This window comes from Mercenaria mercenaria, unplaced genomic scaffold, assembly GCF_021730395.1.
Source record: "Mercenaria mercenaria strain notata unplaced genomic scaffold, MADL_Memer_1 contig_3913, whole genome shotgun sequence".
Classification (NCBI taxonomy): Eukaryota; Metazoa; Mollusca; class Bivalvia; order Venerida; family Veneridae; genus Mercenaria; species Mercenaria mercenaria.
In genome coordinates, this window is record NW_026462100.1 from 25,848 (window position 1) to 53,710 (window position 27,863).

A 27,863-nucleotide genomic window follows, 5' to 3' on the forward strand; every position below is an offset into this window, starting at 1 on the left:
GGTTTTTCCCTATATAAGTCTATATAAACCATGTGACCCCCAGGGCGGGGCCATATTTGACCCTAGGGGAATAATATGAACAGTCTTAGTAGAGGACCACTAGATGATGTCATATACAAAATATCAAAGCCCTAGGCCCTGTGGTTTTGGACGAGAGGTTTTTCAAAGTTTTTTTCCTATATAATTCTATATAAATAATGTGACCCCAAGGGTGGGGCCATATTTGACCCCAGGGAAATAATCTGAACAATCCTGGTAGAGGACCTCTAGATTTTGCTACATATCAAATATCAAAGCCCTAGGCCCTGTGGTTTTGGACAAAAAGATGAGAAACCATTTAACTGTTCCTAGCCAATGTGACCTTGACCTTTGACCTAATGACCTCAAAATCAATAGGGGTCATCTGCTGGTCATGACCAACCTCACTATAAATTTTCCTGAAACTAGGCCCAAGCGTTCTTGAGTTATTGCCCAGAAACCATTTTCCTGTTCCTGTTCACTGTGTCCTTGACCTTTGACATACTGACCTCAAAATCAATAGGGGTAATCTGCTGGTCATGACCAACCTCCCTATAAACTTTCATGACCCTAGGCCTAAGTGTTCTTGAGTTATCATCCGGAAACCATTTAACTGTTCATGGTCACTGTGACCTTGACCTTTAACATACTGACCTCAAAATCAATAGGGGTCATCTGCTGGTCATGATCAACCTCCCTATCAACTTTCATGATCCTAAGCCCAAGTGTTATTGAGTTATCATCCGGAAACCATTTAACTATTCAGGGTCACTGTGACCTTGACCTTTGACAAACAGACCTCAAAATTAATAGGGGTCATCTGCTGGTGATGACCAACCTCCCTATCAACTTTCATGATCCTAGGCTCAAGCGTTCTTGAGTTACCATCCGGAAACGGATTGGTCTACATTCCGACCGACCGACCTACCGACCGACATCTGCAAAACAATATACCCCTCCTTCTTCAAAGGGGGGCATAATAATAAGTTTCAAAGCTATATGCCTTTAAATGATAGCTGTATGTACTTGCATGCAAAAACTTAACCAAGGTGTGACGCCGATGCCGACACCGACGCCAGGATGAGTAGAATAGAGCTAACAATTACATGAGTGTCCATAGAACACTGGTACCCCCACTTCCTGTCACTGTACCACCATTCGTCACTAGTTGTCAATGCAAGATTAAGCTTTCATATTACCATGGGTTGTGGGTGTGAGTCATCAGGGGGATAGGTATGGATACCATAAAACATCATCAAGAAACAAAAAATTATGGAACAAACAATTACAATGTATTTAATTTGGCACACACAGGGGTAGTGGGGAGGTCAATCCCAAATAGATCCCAAGGTGCATAATTTCACATGCTAACAACAACATTCCTTTACAGTTTCACAACTCCACAGCAAATACGTTTTTGGATACACAAACTTTTTGACCCTTAAGGTATATTTTTGACTAAGTACTTTTTAAGATGTATGCTTAACAAATTTGGACATCCAGACAGATGGAAAGACTTTGGACAAGGATAAGCACCCCCCTCTTCCACCACCACCCCATTATTTTGCAAAACTATTTACCTTAAAGGAGGTCTCTATACACCTTCTTTGGACCTGAATATTTACTTGCTTAACAACAATTCTTCGATTAAGTTTCTTTGATTATTGTTTTTTATACCAGAACAATTAACACAAAAATACGTTTGTCTCCAATTTTATTCTTCTCAGTAAACACTGAGTAAAAGTAACAGAAAACATTCTTTTTTTGGTAACATTTTCTCTAAAACTTGCCTATCCTGTGTTGAAAGCTGTGTAAAAATCAAATAATGGTAAAATAAAGCTATACACATGCCAAATAATAAGATTTTACTACTATTTTTTTTACAAACTTAAAAACATCACTAATACAATCAAAAGACATATTATGCTCTCATTCATATTTGAAAATCTGAACAATAATCTACTACACATGCTGGACACGATTGATTCTGCCTTGTGATAGATGTAAAACATAGTACATTTTAAAGCAGGACATATTTTATTAGCGGACAAAATATACAAAGTTTAAACTCAACATGCATAACGTATTGCAAAACTATTTAATAGTTTGTTTCATCTCTATTTTGATATGCAGCAAACGCTAGCTCATGTACGTTTCTGTAATGAAATATCTAACTCTTTAAACTGATTAAAAATGTCAATAGATCGCAGCTTTTTATATCAGCAGATATTGACGGAGACTTTAAAAAGGGTGATACAGGGAGATTCATTTGATATTTTCAACATACTAATGAAGCTGTAAGATGCATAGAGAATCATGATATGGTAAGTCATTATAGTGAATCATGTATAGTATGTCACTGGATAGAGCAATGTCGAAATTTGAATAATTTTAGGATTTCATCATAGTATACTGTGACATCATTCAATTTTGTGGGTATAAAATTTAGTAATTTTGCCAAAAACTGCTGTTTCATTGGGATATGAATTCACCAATTTTCGCTTTTAAAGATAGAAGAAAAGGAACTTTGTATGCTGAGATTTAATTCGTGGACTGATGCAACCCCGAAATCCATGAAAGTAGTTCCTCCAGGAATATTAATGATTTCACCGTACAACAAAAATATAAACTAAATTATTTTTCATTTTTGATTTATACTGCTCAACTAATATTTCAAATGGTTCCTAAAAGTTATGATATTTTGATATCAGTCTTTTGGGAAGTCCCTTTAAACATTGTTTTTTTTTTTATGAAAAAAGAACAATTTCATGTTACATTTATAAAAATGTAAAACTGAACAGAATAAAGCAATCAATTCAACTAAATTGTGAAATTATCAAATCGTGATTAAAATAATTTGACTATACGTAGAGATTCATTATCATGCAGTTAAAAGAAGAATAAGTTTCAAATACAGTACATTGATAAATACTGTACCTACCCCATATTTCACATTTATGTGTAAGGTGGATATATAGCTTTGCAACAATTTTTGACAATCCTTACACACTTACTGAACGTCTTGCTGGTCAGTATTCATAACTACTTGCAACCAGTTCTAAGACCAAAGCTATTCAGTAAGTTGTTTTATAACATGACATTGGAAATATATTTTTAAAGGTTTACTATCTAATTTTCAGTTCATTCAAGTAGAAGGTAAGTATCTGAACTAGTAAATAACTGGAGTATTTAGTGACTGAATGGTTGTGACTGAAGCTGGGTTTGAACTGCCTGAAATGCAGCGTACCAAAAGTATATAATGATTCTACTCCATACAAAAAGGTGAAATCTTTTACAGTCCATACAAAATGTTACAAATTTAAAATTGAGGTAAAATAGTAAGGTGATACAAATGTATATTATAAACAATTACGTTCTGTACAATAATACCAGTACTTTAAAAAAAAAAGCATCTAAATGAAAGCTGTAATGATTTGAGTATAATGTAGTTTTCTGATAATGGTATTCTTTGGTAACTTTTACAGGGCTGTTAATGTAAACAATGTTGCAAAAAACCACATTAATTTTCTCATAACAGAGCTTAAAACAAAACTGAAAATTGCAAATCAAGCTTTTATGACAAGTTATTTCATGTTTTTCAGTGGTTTCCTGAAACATAATGACAAATAACATCTCAAAAACTCTCTGTTTCAACGTTGTTTCCTGCGAGTTTATTGCAAATCAAAAACTATTTTTAGACAGTTTCTGTCACTGACAAATATTATATTTCCATAATGGTTTTATACAAAATCAGAAAAACAAACAACCTTTCAAATCAAAATGCAAAAGAAGTCTATACATTCTAAAGACCTTTCTTTACTTTTTCCAGCTCAAACAATATGTCATGAATTTGTACATGTAAAATAAGTAAAAAGGATATATTTCAGTTAAAATAATTTTAAAAAATATGAACTTAAAAAAACAAATTGTTACCAAAGTGCAAAAAGACGATAACTGCACTGACATAAAAAAGCAATTAACCCCTTTTTTGATAAAAATGTGCACTATTTACTGCGCTACATACCTTTAAGCTGATATATAATTCAACAATATAAAAATATAATGATATATTCAAGGAATGTGTTTAACACAATAACTGACTCAATATATCACAGTATAACAACAACAACAGACTGTGCTGTTTTTGTGACAATTTAAACTTACAACCAATGCCTTAGCTTATTCACAAGTATAATCTGGTTCAAAGATTATAGGAAAAGAATCTGGGAACCAGTCTATGACTGCAGCATTCCCATTGGTCAGTTGTAAGATTAAGTTCAAAATCAACCAATCAGATGCTGACTTTTTAAACTGGTCTTCAAACTAAAGTTTTATTACACCAGACCAGCGTTTTCCACCACAGGGTGTGAACACCAGGAATTTTGTATTAGATTTTTTGGTAAATGAGCATTACAAGTCATATAACTGTACAATATGTGTAGCACTAGGTAGGAACACTGTGGCATGCTTCTCCTGAACATGTTGCTAGGTACTGTAACTGTCGTTCAAGAGATGCAATCTTCTTTGGGTCGGTTGTCTGCCATGTTTGGTATAAATTGTTCAGTTCTGCTGGATCTGATTTCAAGTCATAAATCTCTACAGAATTCTGTAACAGAAATAATATTAGTTGCACCATGAGAAAACCAACATAGTGGCTTTGCGACCCGCAGTCTGCTCAGGATCTATGCTGTTCGCTTTCAAAGCCAATTGCAATTAAAGAAACCGTTTGCGAACAGCATGGATCCTGACCAGACTGCACGGATGCGCAAAGCCACTATGTTGGCTTTCTCATGGTGTGGCTCATATACTCATTAACAACAGATTAAATCTACATGTCTTGTCAAGTAACAGTTGCCATAGGCAATGTATGGCTGTTTTAGACAAGGAAGCCAACAACATTCTTAAATTTTTCAGCTATACAATTTTACGTAACAATATTTTCAAAAGAATAGAACAATCGCTGTGGGAGTTTCCATTCTTATCACATATAGACCCTTGTTACTTTAAGCAATAATCACAACAGCTAATACAGAGTGCAAGTGCTGTGTTCATGCGTTATGTAAGAATTCACCTGGGCTACCTTCCATTCATTAATCTGCTAGATGTTTTTTTAAACACAAAAATATTCACCCAAAATAAGGCTTGAACCAAGTAACAAGAGATTCAAAATCTTAAACACTCTTTAGAGGCCCTTTCTCAAGTCTTAAGTCAAAATAATATGAAATACTGAAGACTGACTTCCTGTAATATATATTTTTGCTAAAGGTGTGTCTTTGGACTGTTACTTTGTTTGTTTATTTTGTTAAGTTTAAGCTGTACCAACATAACCATAGTCTTATAGTAACTTTCTAGGTTTTATGGAGGTTGGGCACCCTAGCAGCCCCTATAGACATTATTCCAGACACTGGCAGGCACCTGGGTAGAACTACCAAACTTCTGTAAGCCAGCTAAAACATTTCCTTACATGAAAGAATTCTTCAGCTCTTGAAGGGTTTCAAAATACTGCAGTAAGGGACAAGTGAAGTCAGCTACATTATTCATCTCCAGTATTCATAAGTGGCTTGAATACAATAAACTCTGGTTAAAGCAAACTCCCAATTTTTTTTATTATATGTGGATATCCTTATAAGCTTATATGCATATAACAAACAAAATTTATACACAAACTGACTAATTGTGCCTTGAATTTTGTCTTGCTGATGAAAGTGTTAAAAGTGTACTTTTAGAATGTAGTTTACTTGATTGACCTTTGATTTGACTGTTTATATTCTGTAAATTGCCTAACTGAAAAGCTGACTGTAGTAACAGACACTATTTCTCCCCTTAAAAAGACATACATTTTACATTATACAGAAATACATCTATTTTTAACAATTATTCAGTAATCATACTGATCTATCAGGTAAAACATAATTTATGTCTACTGATTTTAACCCTTATCATGCTAGACATGATCGATTCTGCCTTTGCGACCAGTGTAGATCATGACCAGCATGCACATTCGTGCAGTCTGATCATGATCTGCACCTGTTCCCTGTTTGCCAAATTGGGAGATGGACAAGTTCATTATAGAAATTTAGCAAGGTAAAGGTTTAAAATGTCAGTTTCTATAAACCTAAGATTTTGAAATGGGACAGCTTGCTCAGCTTTGCTGCGACCATTAATGAGCCGCTCCATGAGAAAACCCACATAGTGCATTTGCAACCAGCATGGATCCAGACCAGCCTGCACATCCACACAGTCTGGTCAGGATCCATGCTGTTCGCTTTCAAAGCCTATTGCAATTTGAGAAACCATTAGCAAACAGCATGGATCCTGACCAGACAGGTCAGGATCCATGCTGGTTGCAAATGCACTATGTCGGTTTTCTCATGGCACGGCTCATTTTATTTCAGACGGTATTTATAAAGAAGAGGAAAATTGAGATATTTGAAGCTGTGCTAAGCAGCATTATGTAAACATAAACAACTATCAGGTACAAAATTTTCACAGTGCAAATAAAGCTGGTAGATATCCATTGGTGAAATAAAACTGACAGGGATAATATCACATCTCTCGCAATGAAAACTTTGTCACAAAGCAAGTATACTGACCTGTAAATCAATAAATTCGCAGTATTTCATGTTCTCCATCTTGCTAATTTGTACTATACAAGCAAATGTGTTATTCTTAGAATCCTCGCAAACACAATGGTTATTGCAGTTCTGAAAACAATCAATAAAATTCTACATTATAAAGATGAAGAAGAAACTTAAAAGTTTTTTGTCTTTGTTCGGTAAGCATTAGTGTCATGTTTTAAAGAGGCATGCCACCAGATTTGTCAATTTTTTTCAAAACATAGAAAACACAATGAAATTATTTAATTTCCTTGTTTTTGGTCAAAATGGCTATTCCATGTGGACTTGAACTGGTGGATATGAAAGTTTAAACATAATGTAAATAGAATAGATTAAATGTCTAGAATTATAAGGTCCACTTTGTTAATTCCATAGAATTTAATTAAGTGATTTAAACTAACTACAAAATCTATGAAAATAAGACACCAACAAATTGTATTACTGAGTTCTCTCCCCTTTGGGGAGCATAAAAACATAATTTTGGATACTTTCCAGCTTTTATGGTGAAGAAAAATTTCAATTGTCTACTCCAAACATTACTTCAGATCTAGAAGGGAACCATTAAAACAGTAGAACTATCAGCCTTCCATAAGTAAACTGGATCTCTCCTACATGAAAGATGTCTACATCCCCTGCAAGGTTTTGCACCAACAGTTTGCCCATAACGGGCACGTTATTAAAGACATTGCTTTTAACCACACAGCCACAGAGGCTCAGTACTGATGAAATCAATAATACTGCTAGGTGAATAATTTTCTGGGATTTCATGGTTTCCCAATGAACAACTAAAATTCCTATTTATTTAATCCTTGAATCTGAATTCCAAAAATTTATATCCAGGCAAAAAGCCGTTTTGTCCAAAGCATGAAATTTTTGTCAATGGAACTAATTTCAAAGTATTCCAGTTTGAAAATGTAACTGGAAAACATAAAGGAAAAAAAACTAACTTACATTCATATTCTGCCCTGTGTACTGAGGACAACCTTTGATAGTTTCTGAATATTCACCAGTATGCTCTACCAGAAAAGTTCCTCGTACTGGTTTTGTTCCATTGTCCTGCGGGTGAAGTATGTCTTTAAAACTGACACCATCTGCCCCTGGCATAATAGAACCCGCAAGGCTGAGAAACGTTGGTGCAAGGTCAATATTTGATACAGCCTCCTGTGAAAGGGGGAAAAAAATTATAGGTAAAAAATATGTAACTTGGATGTCAGTTACTTAAATAGAAGAATATCATTTCTTCAACACATGAAAATAAGATGTTACAACTGTGATCCATATTAGGTACTGCAAGTTTCTTTCGCAGATTTCTGACAAGTCAAGGGTAATAACTCTGGTCTTATTAAGTGAGAGGCACAAAAATGAAGCATAACCAAAGGTTTGAATTTTCAGTTTAACGATCTTTGGCTAGCACACTTTGAACATCTTGACAGGATAAATATTCAACCCAAGGTTCATAAATGACCTTCATAAGGTTTAGAAGATGTAGACATGGAATATGTTACTCAAATCTTTGACCTGAGTTGTGACCTTGAACAGACATGTCTTGATTATATGACAGTTGTAATTAATTAAAGGCACTGACCTCCAGATTTTGGCAAAAAAATTATCTTTCTTTCAAACTGAAGTCTGGTCATTTTCTAAACTATTTTAAAAATGCCAAAAGAAGAAAAAAAGATTACCTCATCAGGAATCAAACCCGGACCGCCACGCTAATAGAAAGGTTTTCTGCTGTTGCTACAAACAGCGCTATGGAGGATTTAGTGTTCAACGTGTGTTAAATATAGATATTTATAATCGAGGCAGTTTACCTCGAGTAAAGCGTTACAAACACTTTTCGATTTTCATAGTAAAAAGTAGTAAAAACAACTAATTCTCATGTGTTTTCCATATCATATAGTCTGTCAGTAATTAAGTTTCAAAGCATTCTTAAGAAATGTAGCATTAATTTCCAGATACTGTAAAATCATTTAATTTTGTGGGCATGAAATTTCGTGGTTTTGGTCAAAACAGCAATTTCGTGGGGATATGAAGTCGTGGATTTCAGCTTTTGAACATAAAATGAATGGGAATTTAACTTGTTCGTTGGGATTACATTTCATGGATTGACTCAACCACAAAATCCATGAAAATTAGTCCCCAACGAATATTAATGATTTCACAGTATCTAAACAAAATCTTTTTCAAACGATCTGGAGGCCAGTGCCTCTAAACTACAATTACCGATTGTATTAATGTTTTGTAAAGTTATGATTAAATTACAGACTATTTGACATAAGTAATCATGATTACATTTTGTAATTACTGATTACATTATTCAATTTTGAACTTACTTAATTCATATAATGGCCAGGGCACCAAACTGTGTTGAAACATTGTCAAACACTGTCAAAGAAGTAGAACAAACAACAACTTTTTACCAGACACGTTTATGCTATGTATATGATAAAACAGGACTTGCATAAAATGACTTTAGCTCAGCACAATCAGAACATTATCTTGACAGGCTAAACATCTGTCAATGTCCTTAAAAAGGTTAAGAAGATATGGACTAGACCTTACAGACAATAAAACAAGAGGGCCCTTAAGGCCCTGTATGGCTCATCTGACCTAGTTCTTAACCCAGATAACCTAGTATCTAATTTTGCTTAAATTTCAAAAGGACAAATACATCATAATACATTCATAATGTATTTTGAACATGTTTCATGTAAATCAGGTAGATCATTAGCCAAGTTTTTCAATGATTTGGCCTAGTGACATACTTTTTGACCTAAGGTACCCCACTTTTGTATTTGACCTAGATTTCGTACAGACAAACGGTCTTGCTAAAAGTTATGATGATCAAGATGTTCAAGTGGCATCTGAAGTGCTAACAAAGTTTTTCTATGATTTGACCTAATGACCCTAGTTTTTTCCCCAAGTGACCCCAGCTACAAATTAACCAAGATTTTAAACAAACAAAAATTCCTACAAAGCCTCAAGAAGATGAGGCAGAAAAAGTGACCTTTCTAGTGCTATCAATGTTTTTTAATAATTTGATCTAGTGACCTAGTTTTTGATCCAGATATCAAAGAATTAAATGTGACCAAGATTTCATAGAGGCAAACATATATGGCCACTATAATGTTTACAAGGTTTTTCTATGATTCAACCAAGAGACCTAGTTTAAAACCTCAGGTAAAGCAGTGTTTGATCTGATTAAGATTTTGAAGAGACAAACGTTCTGACAGAGTTCTATGAAGATAAAGTAGTAAATGTGACCTCCAGGGTGTGAACAATCTTTTTCTATGACTTGATCTAGTGACCCCGGGTAACCAAGGTTTGAACTTGACCTAGATTTCATAGGGACAATCATTCTGACACAGAATAGTGATGGTCAAATAGAAAAATTGACCTCTTGAGTGTAAACAAGCTTTTTCTATCATTTGGCCTAGTAACCTAGTTTCTCGCCGTAAGTAATCAAGGTTTAAATTTCATCAAGATTTCATAGAGACAAATATTCTGACAAAGATTCAAGAAGATCTTGAACATTCTTAAGAAATGTAGCATTAATTTCCAGATACTGTAAAATCATTTAATTTTGTGGGCATGAAATTTCGTGGTTTTGGTCAAAACAGCAATTTCGTGGGGATATGAAGTCGTGGATTTCAGCTTTTGAACATAAAATGAATGGGAATTTAACTTGTTCGTTGGGATTACATTTCATGGATTGACTCAACCACAAAATCCATGAAAATTAGTCCCCAACGAATATTAATGATTTCACAGTATCTAAAAAAAATCTTTTTCGAACGATCTGGAGGCCAGTGCCTTTAAACTACAATTACTGCTTGTATTAATGTTTTGTAAAGTTATGATTAAATTACAGACTATTTGACATAAGTAATCATGATTACATTTTGTAATTACTGATTACATTATTCAATTTTGAACTTACTTAATTCATATAATGGCCAGGGCACCAAACTGTGTTGAAACATTGTCAAACACTGTCAAAGAAGTAGAACAAACAACAACTTTTTACCAGTCACGTTCATGCTATGTATATGATAAAACCGGACTTGCATAAAATGACTTTAGCTCAGCACAATCAGAACATTATCTTGACAGGCTAAACATCTGTCAATGTCCTTAAAAAGGTTAAGAAGATATGGACTAGACCTGTCAGACAATAAAACAAGAGAGCCCTTAAGGCCCTGTATGGCTCATCTGACCTAGTTCTTAACCCAGATAACCTAGTATCTAATTTTGCTTAAATTTCAAAAGGACAAATACATCATAATACATTCATAATGTATTTTGAACATGTTTCATGTAAATCAGGTAGATCATTAGCCAAGTTTTTCAATGATTTGGCCTAGTGACATACTTTTTGACCTAAGGTACCCCACTTTTGTATTTGACCTAGATTTCGTACAGACAAACGGTCTTGCTAAAAGTTATGATGATCAAGATGTTCAAGTGGCATCTGAAGTGCTAACAAAGTTTTTCTATGATTTGACCTAATGACCCTAGTTTTTTCCCCAAGTGACCCCAGCTACAAATTAACCAAGATTTTAAACAAACAAAAATTCCTACAAAGCCTCATGAAGATCAGGCAGAAAAAGTGACCTTTCTAGTGCTATCCATGTTTTTCAATGATTTCACCCAGTGACCAAGTTTTTGATCCAGATATCAAAGAATTAAATGTGACCAAGATTTCATAGAGGCAAACATATATGGCCACTATAATGTTTACAAGGTTTTTCTATGATTCAACCAAGAGACCTAGTTTAAAACCTCAGGTAAAGCAGTGTTTGATCTGATTAAGATTTTGAAGAGACAAACGTTCTGACAGAGTTCTATGAAGATAAAGTAGTAAATGTGACCTCCAGAGTGTGAACAATCTTTTTCTATGACTTGATCTAGTGACCCCGGGTAACCAAGGTTTGAACTTGACCTAGATTTCATAGGGACAATCATTCTGACACAGAATAGTGATGGTCAAATAGAAAAATTGACCTCTTGAGTGTAAACAAGCTTTTTCTATCATTTGGCCTAGTAACCTAGTTTCTCGCCGTAAGTAATCAAGGTTTAAATTTCATCAAGATTTCATAGAGACAAATATTCTGACAAAGATTCAAGAAGATCAAACTCAAAATGTGGCCTCTAGTTAACAGAATTTTTCTAAGAAGATCAAACAGAAAATGTGGCTTCTATTGTAAACAAGGTTTTCTATGATTTGAGCTTGTGAACTAGATTTTTATCTCAGTTAACCCACTTCTAAAATTGTAATAGATTTAATAGAGACAGACATTCTGAAAAAGTTCCATAAAGATTAGGTAGGAAATATGGACTCTAGAGTGTTAACAAGGTTTTCCTATTAATTGACTAAGTGACCTAGTTCTTGATCCCAATTGACCCAGTAACAAAATTGTTTGAGATTTCATTGAGGTTAACATTCTGACAAACTTCCATTAAGACTGAGCTAAAATTGTGACCTCTAGAGTGTTGACAGTCAAATTGTTGATGACGCAAGATGACACACCATTACGGATACAGAGTTATCACAATAGCTCACCTTGAGCACTTTGTGCTCACTTTACCTTAAATCTTTTGCAGTTTCTTTTCCAAAGCAAAGATAAATATTTTTCCACTGAACTGTGAATATAAATATGAGGACTTGGTAATTTTTCACTCCATCTGCAGTTAAGTGGTACTAATACATAAACAACGAAAAGAAATAAAAAGTGGAATATTTACATCAGAAAAAGTTGCAGGTTTTATACCTGGTCCTCTCACCATCAGTGGTACTCGGATATCAAAGTCATACAGCTGCCTTTTATCATATGGTAAACCAAACTGACCTGGAAAGAAGTATTTAGGTGTAAACTGTAACATGAAAACAGTCAAACTGTAATAAAGAAGTATACAAGGAAACTTCATTAAATAATATTAACTATTAGTCCCATTCACACCATGTGGAAGTGTAGTGAGGAAGCTGAGCATGACTTTGTACAATAATCTCAATGAATTTCTTAAATATATACTGCAACTTGCATGCAAAACGTCAACCAGATTTTCTAAGACAAATTTCTACCAAGATTTCTTTAACTTGGATTTTTAAGTATGTTTGATAAGAAGTTTCAAGTGTAATGGAGATACTTCTTCAAAGCTGCAGACAAACCTTTAACTGAATTTTCTAAATCGAAAAAGGGCAATAATTTACATTACATCCAACCTGAAGTTATCTAACTTGATTATTTCACTTGGTCTGACTGAGAAGCATTGTGCGAAGTTTCAACATAATACATATATGAGGACTGGTTGAGTTGAACAGATCTTGCTATTTTTGGAATAGTCAAGTTCGAAGCAGGCTTATAAAAAGTAATTGATAACATTATAATTACTTAGACTGTCATTTACTCCTGTACTATAACAAAAAATTAGAAGTACTTAAAACAAACCTAAATGATATCCATTGTCTGAGGAGAAGAATACGTAAGTGTTGTCAAGAATCCCTTTAGTATCTAGCGTTTGCAGGATATCTTCCACCATATCATCTACGGAGAGCAGGGTTCTCCACCTATAAATATACACAACATGCAGCAAAAAATGTATTTTCCACAATACCATCTGCAGAGAGCAGGGTTCTCCATCTACATGTCTATATTATATAATATAGCATGCAGAACAGCTCAAAGCTTCAAGCATTCCATCTTTCGAATGTTCAAATGAATTGTTCTTGACATTTCATGTATGCAGTCAAACCTGTATATAAAGACCATACCTGGAGAACACAACCTGTAATCTTTAGGGCCAAATGGTCTCTGTTCAAAACATGTCTTTAGCACTGGCTTCATAGTAATTATTATGCAGCGGAACTCCTCTATACTGAACAGCCTTCCGACCAGAGTAAAAGTTTGGTTCGGAAGGGTTCTTCCATTTTAAGGGGTTTTGTTAAGGGAATGTGTGCTACATTACATAGTTAGACAATGATCAAGCAACATGATTCATTTTAAATCCTTATCTTGTTTAGTTACTGAATGACACAACACCATTAAAGTTTTAATGGACATATGCTATCATATAGAGTAAAATTCTGATAACAGGCAAGTGCAAAAATTTGGATTTCCTTTAAAATTGTTTAGTTTTCAGGTGTAATTCTGTTGTTTTTGTTTTTTTTTAATTAATAGACTCAGTCTGAAAAAATTGTTTGGTTTCCAGAATATAAAAAGTCCAGTTTACAGGGATATTTTTCCAATGAAATAAGAAGGCAAGATTTCTTGAGTGAAATTTTAGTTCAGACAGGAAGGGTTTCCAGCGATCAGCGGTTCCAGGGTTCCACTGTATAAAGTTCTTTACATGGTTAACATGCAGAGTAAACAAGGAAACATATATTTAACTTTCAGAGATAGTATTTTTTGCTTCTCTGGTTCCAATCAGTTAAAACATAATGCTGATTTATGAGATTTCAGTATGCAGTCATACTTGAATTAAGCAGCCAGCCAAGGGAGTAACACAGTCTGACTGCTTAAGTCAGGTCGCTGCTTAAGACAAGTTTAACCCTTACCCTGCTAAGTTTTTAAAATGGACTGGTCTATCATTCAATTTAGGCAATACCATTTATTATTCAAGGGGGTGTTCACTGAAAATTTACAGACTGAACAGCGAGCAGTGCAGACCATGATCAGCCTGCACAGATGTGCAGGCTGATCTTGGTCTGCACTGCTCGCAAAGGCAGAATTACTCGCTGCCAGCAGGCTAAAGGTTTAACTAGAACAAAAGTTCAATCAGGGGAGTTAGCTGACTGGCTGTTTAATGCAAGTGACTGTTTCAAACAGGTAGTCCTTAAGGCAGGCTCAATTGTATATGTAAATGTTGAACAAGCTAAAATGTGTACTGCAGTTCTGGCAAGTATAAAAAGCAGCATGAAATAAACTTTATTTGGGTTAGCATATGACATTGTGTTGTCTTTATTTATCACAAATATACTACATCTCCAAAACTGCTTTCACATACTGTATCTGTAAATGAAAAAATCTTACCGGTTTCTAAAGATTTCATCTGAGCTTTTCACAGTATCATCTGGCATTGGTACAACAGTCTGCTCTATAAGCCAGTGTTTATTCTGAAAAAATAATGTATTTATAATATACTTATTCTACTGTTAACTGATTAAAATTTACTATATAAAATAAGTACTTTACACAGGGGACTACTTTTACAGATTTAGCATTTGTAATGAAATTAGACCTGCCTGAGATGTCTGTTATGAAGGATTACACACCTGTGCCTTGTACAGACACAGCAATTAGGCCTATAAAGGACTCCCATAATTTCTATTGTGCAGAACTTCATTAATCCATTAAATCAAATGCCAACACAAACAATAATATTTTCATTTCAAATTTAAAATCCATGAATTTTTGTCATTACAGGATAAAATGTAAAAAGGAAGTAAAAGATTTTGCAAAATTATTTTTACTAACATACATTTTTTTGTTCATTTGGCAATTATGCATATATCTGATAAATTTGGAAGTTGTGAGTTAATCTTTGAAGAGAAGCCACTGAAATCTCAGTAATAGAAAGAAATAGGCCCTGTTTAAATGAAATGCCTATTATGTGCAATAATCAAGGGTGAATTTCCCAATCTGAAAGGCCAGTTTGTCTTTCCAATTTCCTAACAAACAGCTCCGAATCAGTTGCCTTAATAATTTTGACAGAAAACAATTCTCCTGAAGTAATAATTTGTCCAATACATCTGATTTGTCTAAGTAACTTGAAAATGTCTTGTGGAAAACAACTAAGTACTGGTGCAAAATCCAGGAGCACTTGTTAATTTAATCTATAACTTAGTTTTGAATAATGTCATTAAACGTTAAGCTGAAATCAATGTCTTTGATTGATGTTACCTTCCATAATAACCAGGAATAACAGTGAAAGCATATGTTTGACCTTTATCAAAAATACTGTAAGAAAGAAAATGGTCTCAAGAAAAGCAAGCTTAATACACAGTAGCTCTTGCTGTTGTATTTACTGTAAATTTCTGCCATTTATTGTGGTCATACTGTAGTCAGTACTGGGGCCATACCAGTTATTTGTTGCCTTTGGTCACTTAAATGGAGCATGCCACCAGATATATTATGTCAAAAATCTCTAAAAAAATTTTTTTTAAAGAATTCTTGGAACTGTAGGTAGCATTTCTTTTACAATATGTAAACAAAGCTACCATGCTTGTCATGGAATAAAAATCTGATGTTGATTATATATGTACCTGCATTAATGATAATTATATCAAGTTAGAAAATATTGATTTATGGTTCTGACTAATCTGAAGACATTACAGTATAATTATGTTTAAAACATTTTGATGCTATGGTCTACATCTGAAAGCATGCTCCTTTAATATATATGGGGAACAATAAATATTTACTAACCTGTGCTTTAACATTGTAACTTCCATTTCTCGGAGCTGTCATATTACTGAAGCTGCTATTGTGTTGAGGAGCTGGTGTAAAGGGAGCATGGCATGCAGGTGTTGACAACATCATAAAGAAAGGGTCAGACCATTTATGTCTATCATCTAGAAACTGCCGAGCTCTTTTATGCTACAAAAACACAAAAAAATAACACTTTTATCGAATGCTTGACATCATCCAAGAAACATCCAGGCCAAGTTTCATCAACTTCCACCAAATGTTTTTAGATTAGATGTTGTTTATAGAAAAGTGTGGCCTGACAATGGATGGATGACAGACACTGAGTGACCAAAATAGCTCACCCCAAGCACTCTGTGAACATAAAAGGAAAATGTATCTGACAAATTATGTAAGTTAGGGTAATGCTACCAGCTCTGTAAGGTAAAGATTTCTGTGGAGTTTGAAAGCATCCAGTTGTTTCTGAAAAACTTGCTTATATGCAAAAATTTCTGGCATGGACAACAATGCAATGTTTACAACTATAGCTTTATTATTTGGAAAGTTTCAAATTGTTGTGTTAAACATGATGGCCCTATACTGCTCTCCAAAGTCAAATGGGTAAATGATTTCATTGTAGAGGACCTCTCCACATTGCTTTATGCCAAATATCATAGCTCCAGGGCTCTAGGTTTTAGGCAAGAAAATTCTTAAAGATACCCACTGGCCATCTTTCACTAAAATATCTTATCTCTTGATATTCACCTCAAAATTAATGTATAAAATCCTCATCAAATGTATTTAACTTTACTAAATATATAAATTAAGTTTGCATACAGAGCTACATAACTGAATGTCATGTAGAAACAGTTTAGTGTTAAAAAAAACAGCCGTTTTTTTAGTGGTGTACTGTGTTTATCTATACATGTATACAGTGTGTACTATTTTAGACCTAATGCATAGTAGTGTTAATACATATAAACATGTTGATTTTATGTTTTACATAAACTATATGAAGTAACTGTTAATGTTGTTAAATATGAAATTTGGATTTAATGTACCTTTAAAGTATTTCAAATATAAGTCTATGCAAAACAAGTCAACGCCTAAGGTGGTATCAATTTGATCCTAGGGACATGATTTGAACAAATTTAGTAGAGGACCACTACACAATGCTACATGCCAAATATCTAGGCTCAGTGCATTATGGTTTTAGACAAGAAGATTTTTACAATTTTTCTTACATAAGTATATCTGTAAAATATGTTAACCCAAGGCAGGGCCACTTTAGACTCCAAGGGCATGATTTGAATCAACTTGGTACAAGACAACTACACAATGCTACATGCTAAATATCTACAATTTAGGCCTAAATAATTTAGAAAAGGAGACTTTTTAAAAGTTTTTTCTTTATAAAATCTATGTAAAACAAGTGAACCCCTGGGAGGGCCAATTTACACCCCTGGAGAATGAATTTGGCTTTAAAAGAAACATTACACAATGCTTCATGCTAATATCCAAGTTCTGAGCCTTGCAGTTTTATAGAAGAAGCTTTTAAAAAAAATATACATAAGTCTATGTAAAAACATAAGTCTATATAAAACAAGTGAACCCCTGGGCAGGTCCAGTTTTAACCCCCAGGGGCTTGATTTGAACAAAACTGGTAAATGACCACTACACAATGCTACATGCTAAATATTTAAGCTTTGGGTCTTATGGTTTTCTTAAACAATCTACGTAAAACAAACTACTTTGGTAGGGACCAGGAGAAGAAGATTGTAAACTGTTTTGCTTTTGGTTGCCATGGCATCAAGAATTCTGCATCAAATGGAATTCTTTGAACAAGTTTGATAGAGGACCATGTAAGGAACATCAAGGCCAAATTTTATCAACTTCCATCAAACAATTTTAGAGGAAAAGTCGTTTGAAGGAAAGTGTTGATAGACAAATGAGCCATGCCATGAGAAAACCAACATAGTGGGTTTGCGACCAGCATGGATCCAGACCAGCCTGCGCATTTGCACAGTCTGGTCAGGATCCATGCTGATCGCTTTCAAAATCTATTGCAGTTAGAGAAACCGTTAGCGAACAGCATGGATCCTGACCAGACTGCGTGGATGCGCAGGCTGGTCTGGATCCATGCTGGTCGCAAACCCACTATGTTGGTTTTCTCAAGGCACGGCTCATTAACGAACAATGGACAGACAGATGGATAGACAGATGGTGAGTAATCACAATAGCTCATCCCAAGTACTTGATGCTCAGCTGAGCTAAAAACAAGAGATTTGCTTTCACATTTGTAAGACAACCATGTGAAAACAAAAGAAACTTACAATTACATCTGTTAGGTAGTCCTGTGGGTACTGGTCACCATGTTTCTCTCTTTTTCCATTTACTGACAAAGCATAATTGTAGTATACAGAATTCCCAACCTTGAAATATATCAAAACTAGAATTCAATAGATACATAAAATATAGCAAAGCTAGCATTCAACATATGCTTAATTGACTTTTACCAAAATACAGCTTTAAGAAGTTCAAGCCAGCTGATTTGCTTTCTACAATAAGACAATTCAGTGCTGATATGCCCACTGTTGTTAAGAGAGAATTAACATTTCACTTTCTTTTCACTAAAACTAAATAAAGCATTTCAATACATATATACAACATGATGATGTCTTGAGGTCTGAGGTCAAAATGATTTTTTGGCTGCATCTGTTTTCATAGATATACTGTAGAATCTAGTAAATAAGCGCATACCGGTATTTGATTATAAGTGAGTATGAAAAGTAAGCGCATACACCCTTACTGTTATTCTGTATAGAATAATAAGTGCATGTCATTTCCTTACCGTCATTTTGTCTCAAAAATAAACGCATACCCGATTAATATTAAACAAACATTTATTTATTTATTTGGGTTTTACGGCGTTCCAACACAGTATAGGTTATATGGCGCCAAACAGGACTACAAATTTTGGTTCCACGTCTCATTTACATCGAAATAAAAACATAAGGTATGGAATCAAAATTTGCATACCTGCTGGAATCACCGAGTTACTGCAAAACCAAGTGTTAAGACCCTATTAGTTGCCTCTTACGATCATGCAAGGGTAAGGCAGTGGTTCCAATTCTTTTCATACACAGATTGTCCCAGAACCACATGGGGCAACAGATGCAACAGCGTTACTAGTATTATACTGGGATACTAGTAGTTGTTAATCATGAATGCAGGTGACTTGTGTTTTTACCTGCTGAATAGCCGATGGGTGTTAAAAGATTTTAGCGTCTATTAGTAACGTCTTTTGTTTGGTAAAAAGCTAATCGTTCACAATATTAAATCATGTTTGCAGTAAATTTGAATACCAGAAAAGTTGTTTGCATTGTCATTACAGTTTATCATACTTGTATAAATCTGTGAAAAATTATGGATAAAATATCTCATAAACGTAAATCTTATTCTAGGTTTCAATGTAGGGATAACGCATATTTTTTCGTATTACAACATCTGCAGAATCCCGAGGGATTGGTTGGTACCCGAGCCCAATAGGGCAAGGGTACCAACGATTCCCGAGGGGTTCAGAAGATGTTATAACACGAAAAGAACATGCGCTAACGCTATTCTAGCATAAAACGCGTAAAAACCAAGTTAATGAATATATTATCCCTCAACGTCATTAAATAACGCGCATATATAAAAAGGTGTTATAACAGCACGTGAGCGCGAGAATCTCTCCGTTAACACACATTTTCTCTCCAGTTAAAACACCCCAGAAAGGCGACAATAACAGCAGTTTTATGCTAGAATTTCAGTTTAGGGAAAAGAAATTAGAAATTGTTGACTTTTACAAAAGATGTTGGAATCAGTGCTACACATGCAAGGAGTATAACATGACATACGGCTTGTCTATAAGTGCATATCAAATATAAGCACATAGTTTTGGGCTTAAGTATAAGTGCATATCAAAAATAGGCGCATAAAAGTGTCACTAAAATTATTATAAGCGTATATGCTTATTTACCAGATTCTACAGTATCACATTTTCATAAATAATGAATAGTACTGCATATAAGTGATATTTACACGTTTTTGTGCTGTTCCAGCAAACTGTATGTGTGGACTGTTTGGTTGTTTCAGAAATTTATAATGCAATTAAAACACTGTCAAGTGAGTGAGTTAGATTTTATTTTTACGGCGTATCGACACAAAAATGCCATATATCGCAAAAAAAAAAACACTGTCAAGGAGACAGAGAGAGAAAAGGAGAGAGATAATATTACTATATATGTAAGACATGAACTGATATTTCAGCAACTTTCACTTGGGTATTGATATAGTGAGTGTGTTTAGTCATATTTTAAACATGCAAATTTGTGATTCGTTTCTAATCAACAGAGCATCAAATTACCTACCAGTCCATACCAGTTGTCCCACCCTGGAGGAACATGCTCCACCCCACCTGTTGCTGGGAAACCATACTGCAAAGATATAATGCAAAAGTTAGACAACAACAACATGATCCGCACCATGAGAAAACCAACATAGTGCATTTGCGACCAGCATGGATCAAGACCAGCCTGCGCATTGCGCAGTCTGGTCAGGTTCCATGCTGTTCGCTTTCAAAGATTAATTGCATTTAGAGAAAGCGTTAGCAAACAGCATGGATCCGCAGGCTGGTCTGGATCCATGCTGGCCGCCAATGCACTATGTTGGTTTCTCATGGTTCGGCTCACATAGTTATAACTTTCCAAAACAATTGTAATTTTTACTGTTCCTTGTGTTTTTGAAGTTATATCAACACTAGTTATGTCACATGGTAACTTTCCAGCTGTAATGTTTGAGGAAAACCACAGGTGCCATTTCAAATATTATTTCAAACACAGTCCAGCACCTGGTGTAAGTTAAAGTTAGAATCAACAACCTCCCACAAGTAGCTGGATAGTTGGATAGCTTCCTCACACTAAAGAATTCTAGATCCTGAGTTGTCTTTGAACATACAGTGGCTGAGGCTATTGAAAGGAACATAAAGGCAGTGGTGGCCCCTGTATTTAATAACCATCACTTTTCCATTTACCAACATCTTTCACTTTATTTCATAATTTTAACATATCTAAAAATATCTAAACTTAGCATTCAGTTAAGAAACAAGAGAGACTGGAGACAACTGATTTGATCTTCCATCTGAAACCTTTGATTTGTGGAAAACCAAGAATTCATTCTGTTTAACAGCAAAAATTCAGGGTCACAGGTCAAAGACCAGTCTCAAAACTTGTACACGTGATTGGCTGATTCTGAGCACATCCTTGGAACTAACCAATGAAATAGCCGCTATTTAGACTGGTCTCAAAATGCAACTATTTAACAGTTGTTCTGCCCTGGATGGAGGTTTTAAAATGAGCAGCATTTAAAAATTATGAATTTCAATATTTTACTTGTGAATACCAATTCCTTAGCTAAATTTATGACAAAAATCATTCTAAACATGCATTCAACATTATCTCTGACTGTGGACTCAAACAATAAGAACGTTATCAAAGAAGTTAATATATAAACACATAATTATTATAAACAATCTTAAGTTTCAATCTGGTCTGCTGCCTATAAACACGAAACACAAAACAAGAGCACCGCCTTGCTGGTGAGATGCTCATCTGATTTTTTTGTCTCTGTATAACAGAAATATTGTCCTACCCGTGTGTTTTTATGATATTTTCTAAGTCCAAAAGGGCCCATAATTCTTGCAAAAAGCAGGATGGAGTTATGTTTCTTGCTGTACATAGTCAGCTATTGATGGTGAACAAGTGTTGCAAGTTTTAAAGCAATAGCTTTGATAGTTTAGGAGAAAAGCTGACCTAAACATAAAACTTAACCAAGAAATCTGATATTTTCTAAATCCGAAATGGGCCATAATTCTTGCAAAAAGCAGGATGGAGTTATGTTTTTTGCTGTTCATAGTCAGCTATTGATGGTGAACAAGTGTTGCAAGTTTTAAAGCAATAGCTTTGATAGTTTAGGAGAAAAGCTGACCTAAATATAAAACTTAACCAAGAAATCTGATATTTTCTAAGTCCAAAAGGGGCCATTATTCTTGCAAAAAGCAGGATGGAGTTATGTTCCTTGCTGTACAGGGTCAGCTATTGATGGTGAACAAGTGTTGAAAGTTTCAAAGCAATACCTTTGATAGTTTAGGAGAAAATCTGACCTAAACATAAAACTTAACCAGGCAACGTTGAAGCCAACGCCGACCAAGTGATGACAATAACTCATCATTTTTTTTCAAAAATCAGATGAGCTAAAAATGAACCAGATCAGCATGGAAATAGATAAAAAAAAAAGTTTATTTAACATTTTAATAAACATAAATTTTTCCTCTGAATTTATGTCAAAATCAGACACTTTTTGTCAGTAAATGAACATAAAATTATACGAAAGTAAAAATTTGGTGAAAATTTTGTGATGTAAAACGTCAGGATTTTAGCTGTACTATGTTGAATACAGCAAAACAATCAACTTAAATTATACATGTACTGTGATACAATGCTCTTAGCACTACATACAGAGGATTTCTTTTGATATTCTGACACTGACCCAGAAGAAAGTATTTTTTTTAAATTTCTACTCTGTATCCCATTCATATTTATTGATTCAAAGTTAAGTCAAGTAGTGGAATTAAGTTTATGCCTCAAATAGAAATGCCAAGAAAATTACATAGTAAAACTGTACTGCTAAAATTACAACAAAATGGGGAATTTCTGTTTTATATGTAACAATTTAACCCTTATCCTGCTAAAGTTCTATTATGAACTTGTCCATCTTTCAATTTGGACAGTACCATTAACTGTTAAAAGGGGTGTTTACCAAAAAGATACTGACTGAATGGCGAACAGTTCAGATCTTGATCAGACTGCACACTGGTAACAAAGGCAGAATCAATCATGTCCAGCATGGGGTAATGATTATCACCTCAAATTTTGATTTAACCAGGTGTGTGTCGGCTAATTCCGGCCACACGACGGTGACGTCACGGACCTACGACGGTAACAGATTTCTTGGTCTTCGGCATGATGGAATGCTACCTGCGGTCATCGGGGCACTAGCGGCTACGACCCGGGTCACTCGGGATTACACCGGGATCAATCGGGTTTACGCCGGACAATCACCGTGGATACCCGGTGTCAGACCGGGACTAAACCGGGATCAAAGTGTAGATTCAGCTTCACTATCGGGGGTTTACCGGGACACCGTCGGGAATATGAGATCCAACAAAGGCAGAATCAATCATGTCCAGCATGGGGTAATGATTATCACCTCAAATTTTGATTTTTATATTTGAATATGGAAATACAGAATGAACAAAAAGTAAAATTTTCTGTTTCTTCTAATTAACCACAAATTTAAAATTCAAGTAAAAATTTACAAGTGTCTTTTTTTAAATAGATTTTTACATATTCTGAGATATGAAGATGTGCTGTTTCACCAAAACTCTGAAGTGTGTTATTCTGTTTTCAGACACAATGGTTTTAATAGATGAAAACTGGTTTCAAGTAGTCATATGGAGAGTTTGAATGTGTCAACCCTCAATTGTGTTTTTTCCATTTAAGACCGATCAAATGTCACTTTAAATTGTGTCTTCATAACATCATCATACACTAGTAAGCTAAGTTGCACTGTGAACTATTTACCTGATTTAAATATTTCCCAGCAAAGAAAGTCTCATATCCATTATCTTTCAGATGTGTTGGGAAAGCATTTGGTTCCTGTGTCTGCTGCCAGGCTGGACTGCTGCAGTTACCGCTGACAGAGTTGTTCAAGGCTTTGTGGTTATGTACATAGCGTCCAGTGAATATACTTGACCTGCTTGGGCAACACAGTGGACTCGTTGTAAACTAAAGTAGAAAATGATGCATAACATTTGCATAAGCATTTATCAGTTTCACAATTTTTCTCCACATTGTTCTGAGTCATCTCTGCATTGCCTATCATGACCATAGGAACTCACCTGACCATTTTTTCAAAAACTACAGATCTACTGGCAAAGACTAAAACAGATTTTAAGCTTTGTAATGCCTGCTAGATTTGATCTAAATATGTGCTAACTATATTTTACTATAATTTTCCATATGATATGATGTATATTTTCTGTAATTATTTTACAGTACCTGTTCAACTTCAAACTTTCACTACATATATCGGTATCTGACAGCTGCTTTTCAACACTTTCTGTACACTGAAAAGAAAAAAAAAATGATGGTGCCATACTCACCATATTGTTAAATATTATTCCCTGATCCCCAACCAATTTCTTTGTCTTTGCCATTGGAATCTGCAAAAAAAAAAAAGAAGAAAAAGACTTCACTTGTAATGTATTTGTTTCTATGACTGTGATCGAGTATTTACCCTTTTACTGTAATTTCAGACAGTATAAGTAATGAATATTTTGACAGTCATTGTAATGTTGAGCCAACATAATGAAATCAATTTTATTAAGCTAATGTCATGAAGCTATTTGCAACGTCATACTGGTGAAATATGTAAGAAATGGTGTAAAAAAACATCATTATTCACTTGAAAAGTCACACTGGCCTTACTGGTTCTAACGTTGGTTGAGGATTTGTTGGAGAAAAGGTGGATAAATATAGCTAAATGAGGGTAATTTCACTTACACTGGTAAATTTTCTAATGGGGTTTACATTATTTTTTCACTTTTAGCTGGAAACAACAAGTAAGACAGAAGCTTACATTATATTCCTTCCCAACTACTAACATTTGTGCAGTGCAATTCTGTGCCATAAATGTATTTCTGTATAGTTTAATGCAGGAAAGCCGTTTTGTGAAATTTCTAATAAAGATGGTTGAAATTTGTGCAAAACTACTCCTGACTGCATATGCATCATAGTGCAAGAATGACACTATCCAGCAACAACCACTTCTTTGCAGTTGGTGAAATGTCATTATGTGCATAATTATAAAAATATCTGCCAAAAAGTATTTCAATGCGGCTTAGAGTCTAACATGTCTAACCCTCTACATTAGTGATTTCCCGATTGTCGCCGACAATCGAATAATCGTCGCTAATTTTTCCAGGTCGGCGACAATCGATTGTGTGAGATGCAATCGATTGTCGGGTAATAATAGATCTATTTTCCATGTATTAATTTACTTAACCTGCTGAATAGGGCTACACATATTCAGGACCCGATTCCGACGACGGGAGTTGTTCCGCCATTTTACCAAAATTTTTGGTCAAGGAAGAGCACTTGTTTACATTGAAATACCGGGAACTTGGATAATTTTCTGTTCCTGTAAGTTTGGATAGTATGTGAAGCAATTGTTTACCAACAAAAACGTGAGAAAAATCGAGGGGAAATATAATTATATTCTTGTTTAAATGGATTTGTCACACATCACAATAGATAGTTAGAATGATTCAATCAACTATTTGACTGATTGTAAGATGCTGTCATTCTGTCAGTTGCGTATATATGTAACAATCGTGAATTTATTACAATCATAATTTCTCAAACAATTATACAAACAAATATTAATTTCAGTTTCAATCTTTTTTCTCTGCATTATCTTTTCCAATCTGCCCCGAGGATAAAACTACACTGATATTTCACAAGTCAAATAAACGTGTTAAAACATTACAATAACAAAATTTTCTTACCCTAAAAATTTATAAAAGTTAAAACATCCTATTAATCCAATAACCCTAACTGGCGAAAGAAATTCATAAGATTCGTAATATTTGCAATACACAGTGTGACATCACACCCAGATGTAACCCCTTCTACCTGTCATTCAAAATTCTTTAACTTCAAACAGAGTACCGCTTTGATCTTTGACATGAATGTACTGCTGATGTGATGCACTATTCTTTAGATATATCTCTGTAGGCCACTCGTGGTGTGATTTAAAAAAAAATATTGTGGACTTGTTCGTTTTTAAAAGCAGAAATATAATTCTTGGAGATATATCAAGGGGGTTATTCGATCTACTCCTTACCATGGAAAAAAAAATGGCGGCCAAAACTGAAAATGTGAGTTTTTCTTACTTTTTTGCTTTTTCAAGGATATCTAGACAATAACACATGTCTATCAACCTGCTCCACTGTTTTCTCCATCTACCGGTACCTTTCACTTTGGAAACAGCACTTTAATTTGTCTGGAATGCTGGTCATGAAATTCGAATCGATGGAAAATTCTCCAGTAAACACGGGATAAGGAATAGTGCGACTTGCAAAAATGGTCTTTTTACCTAATATACGCAGGTTGTAAGCTATTTTTCTGATTCGAAGGAATATTTCCATATACTTATCTAATACTGTTGGTTTTGAGCAGATCACAGTTCGTATTTTCAAAAAAAAACAATTTTTGTCCGATGGTAAGGAACAGTGTGTGAAAATTAGAGGATAAGGTGCAGTGCAATTTTTTCAAACGGATTTTTACAGTTTTCTCTCATCGTTTCTGAGTTAACCAATTGACATTTCTCTACCATGTAAAAAATTAAAGAGGTCTGAATCGTGGACCCTGGCTGTTAAACTACACCAATATTGTAGATGAACCATAGTGTAAACCTTCCTATCGTTAAAAGTCGTAAATGACGAAACAATCGAGTGTTCCTTACCGTGGTTGTTTAAAAATAGGCACCGGAAGCAAATTAAACATACTATAATTCCAATGAATATGTGTTTATACTTGTTACCTAATGGCAATTGGATTATTCATATCCATAATCCAAAAAATGTACAAAAGACAATTTTAAAATGATACATACGTTACTGGCGCCATGCGCAAGTTTATACAAAAATTCAAAACGCTTGACCGCTTTTATATTTAATGACGGATTTTTTAGTAAATGCAAAGAATACATGTTCCCTAATTATTAATAACTGCATCATAATATGTATGTTTGTGTTATTACGTTTCCCTTTAAACAATAAAACAGATATGACGCCGATGAAGGAATACTTAGGTTATGGATCTATCCTACTATGAATATATGAGCTTGACACATAAAGAATAGCGTTTTTATGTCTTTAAAAGTTATTTCTAGTTTTGTTTCAACTACATGTTATAACATTTGATACAAGATATACTTAGTAGTGATATATTTTTCACTTAAACTTTTCCTTATGTAAAGATTCCACTTTCTATGATACAAACGTTACCTTTATTCTAAGACACTGAAAATCACAGCAGTTCATGTTGAACTAAGAGTAGTGTTTTCATGCCAAAACAGTGTATGTATTTTCAATACATCTATCATTTGTCTATTATGAAGCAGAGGTCCTTCTTAATTAAATGGTATAAGAAATGGCAAAATGATACGTGATCGATACAAACGTTACCAATCTTATTTAAAATAATATAAACAAGAAAGTGTCACTCAGTTTTAATTGACAGTGTCTTCAGTTTGTATCGTCTACGTCGTAAGATGCAGATTTCACACAGGTTAAGTCGCACATTTGTCCTTGAAGACGTGTTTTCTTTTTCTGAAAATGTTCAAGGGGCTCCGTGGTAATGTTCGGTTTAAAAAGGAAGCTTAAAGTAAAACCTATTTGTGTATTATATGACAATTATATTTTTTGTTTCAATTAAATTTATGTTGTTGTACATATTGAGTACGCCATAAACACAGTACAAAATTATTGATACATACGTGACGTATGGTAACGTATGTATCCTTTCATCCCTGATATATTACTGACAGTCCTTTTTATACAACATGAGGCTTCTTTTATTTTTTGAAGTCAAGGTTCCAAGATAATACGCTCAGGCATTTTAATTTGCTAAAAAGTTTTGTTTTTTATCACTATTTTTGT

General features: G+C 34.4%; 1 protein-coding gene across 1 annotated transcript; it reads right to left on the reverse strand.

The window, feature by feature from the left end:
* Nucleotides 1-1,868: 1,868 nt before the first annotated feature.
* LOC128553519 (N-acetylglucosamine-6-sulfatase-like) lies at nucleotides 1,869-24,423 on the reverse strand. Its single transcript, XM_053534699.1, has 11 exons — nucleotides 24,303-24,423; nucleotides 23,722-23,925; nucleotides 20,452-20,517; nucleotides 18,373-18,471; nucleotides 16,061-16,231; nucleotides 14,666-14,748; nucleotides 13,085-13,203; nucleotides 12,381-12,484; nucleotides 7,587-7,796; nucleotides 6,612-6,722; nucleotides 1,869-4,624 (listed from the first exon to the last, which is right to left on the reverse strand). The coding sequence occupies exons 1-11, from the start codon at nucleotides 24,354-24,356 to the stop codon at nucleotides 4,463-4,465; spliced, it is 1,383 nt and encodes a 460-aa protein (XP_053390674.1). The 5' UTR covers nucleotides 24,357-24,423; the 3' UTR covers nucleotides 1,869-4,462.
* Nucleotides 24,424-27,863: the final 3,440 nt, after the last annotated feature.

What these genes read in the sequence shown, in the direction of transcription:
- LOC128553519 (XM_053534699.1), bottom strand. Translation starts at nt 24,356, where the DNA reads ATGGCAAAGACAAAGAAATTGGTTGGGGATCAGGGAATAATATTTAAC. An exon ending in GATGAAATCTTTAGAAACCG is followed by an intron (nt 13,204 to 14,665) that starts GTAAGATTTTTT and finishes GTATATTTATAG; the next exon opens with GTGGAGAACCCTGCTCTCCG. An exon ending in AGACAATGGATATCATTTAG is followed by an intron (nt 12,485 to 13,084) that starts GTTTGTTTTAAG and finishes ACTTCTTTCCAG; the next exon opens with GTCAGTTTGGTTTACCATAT.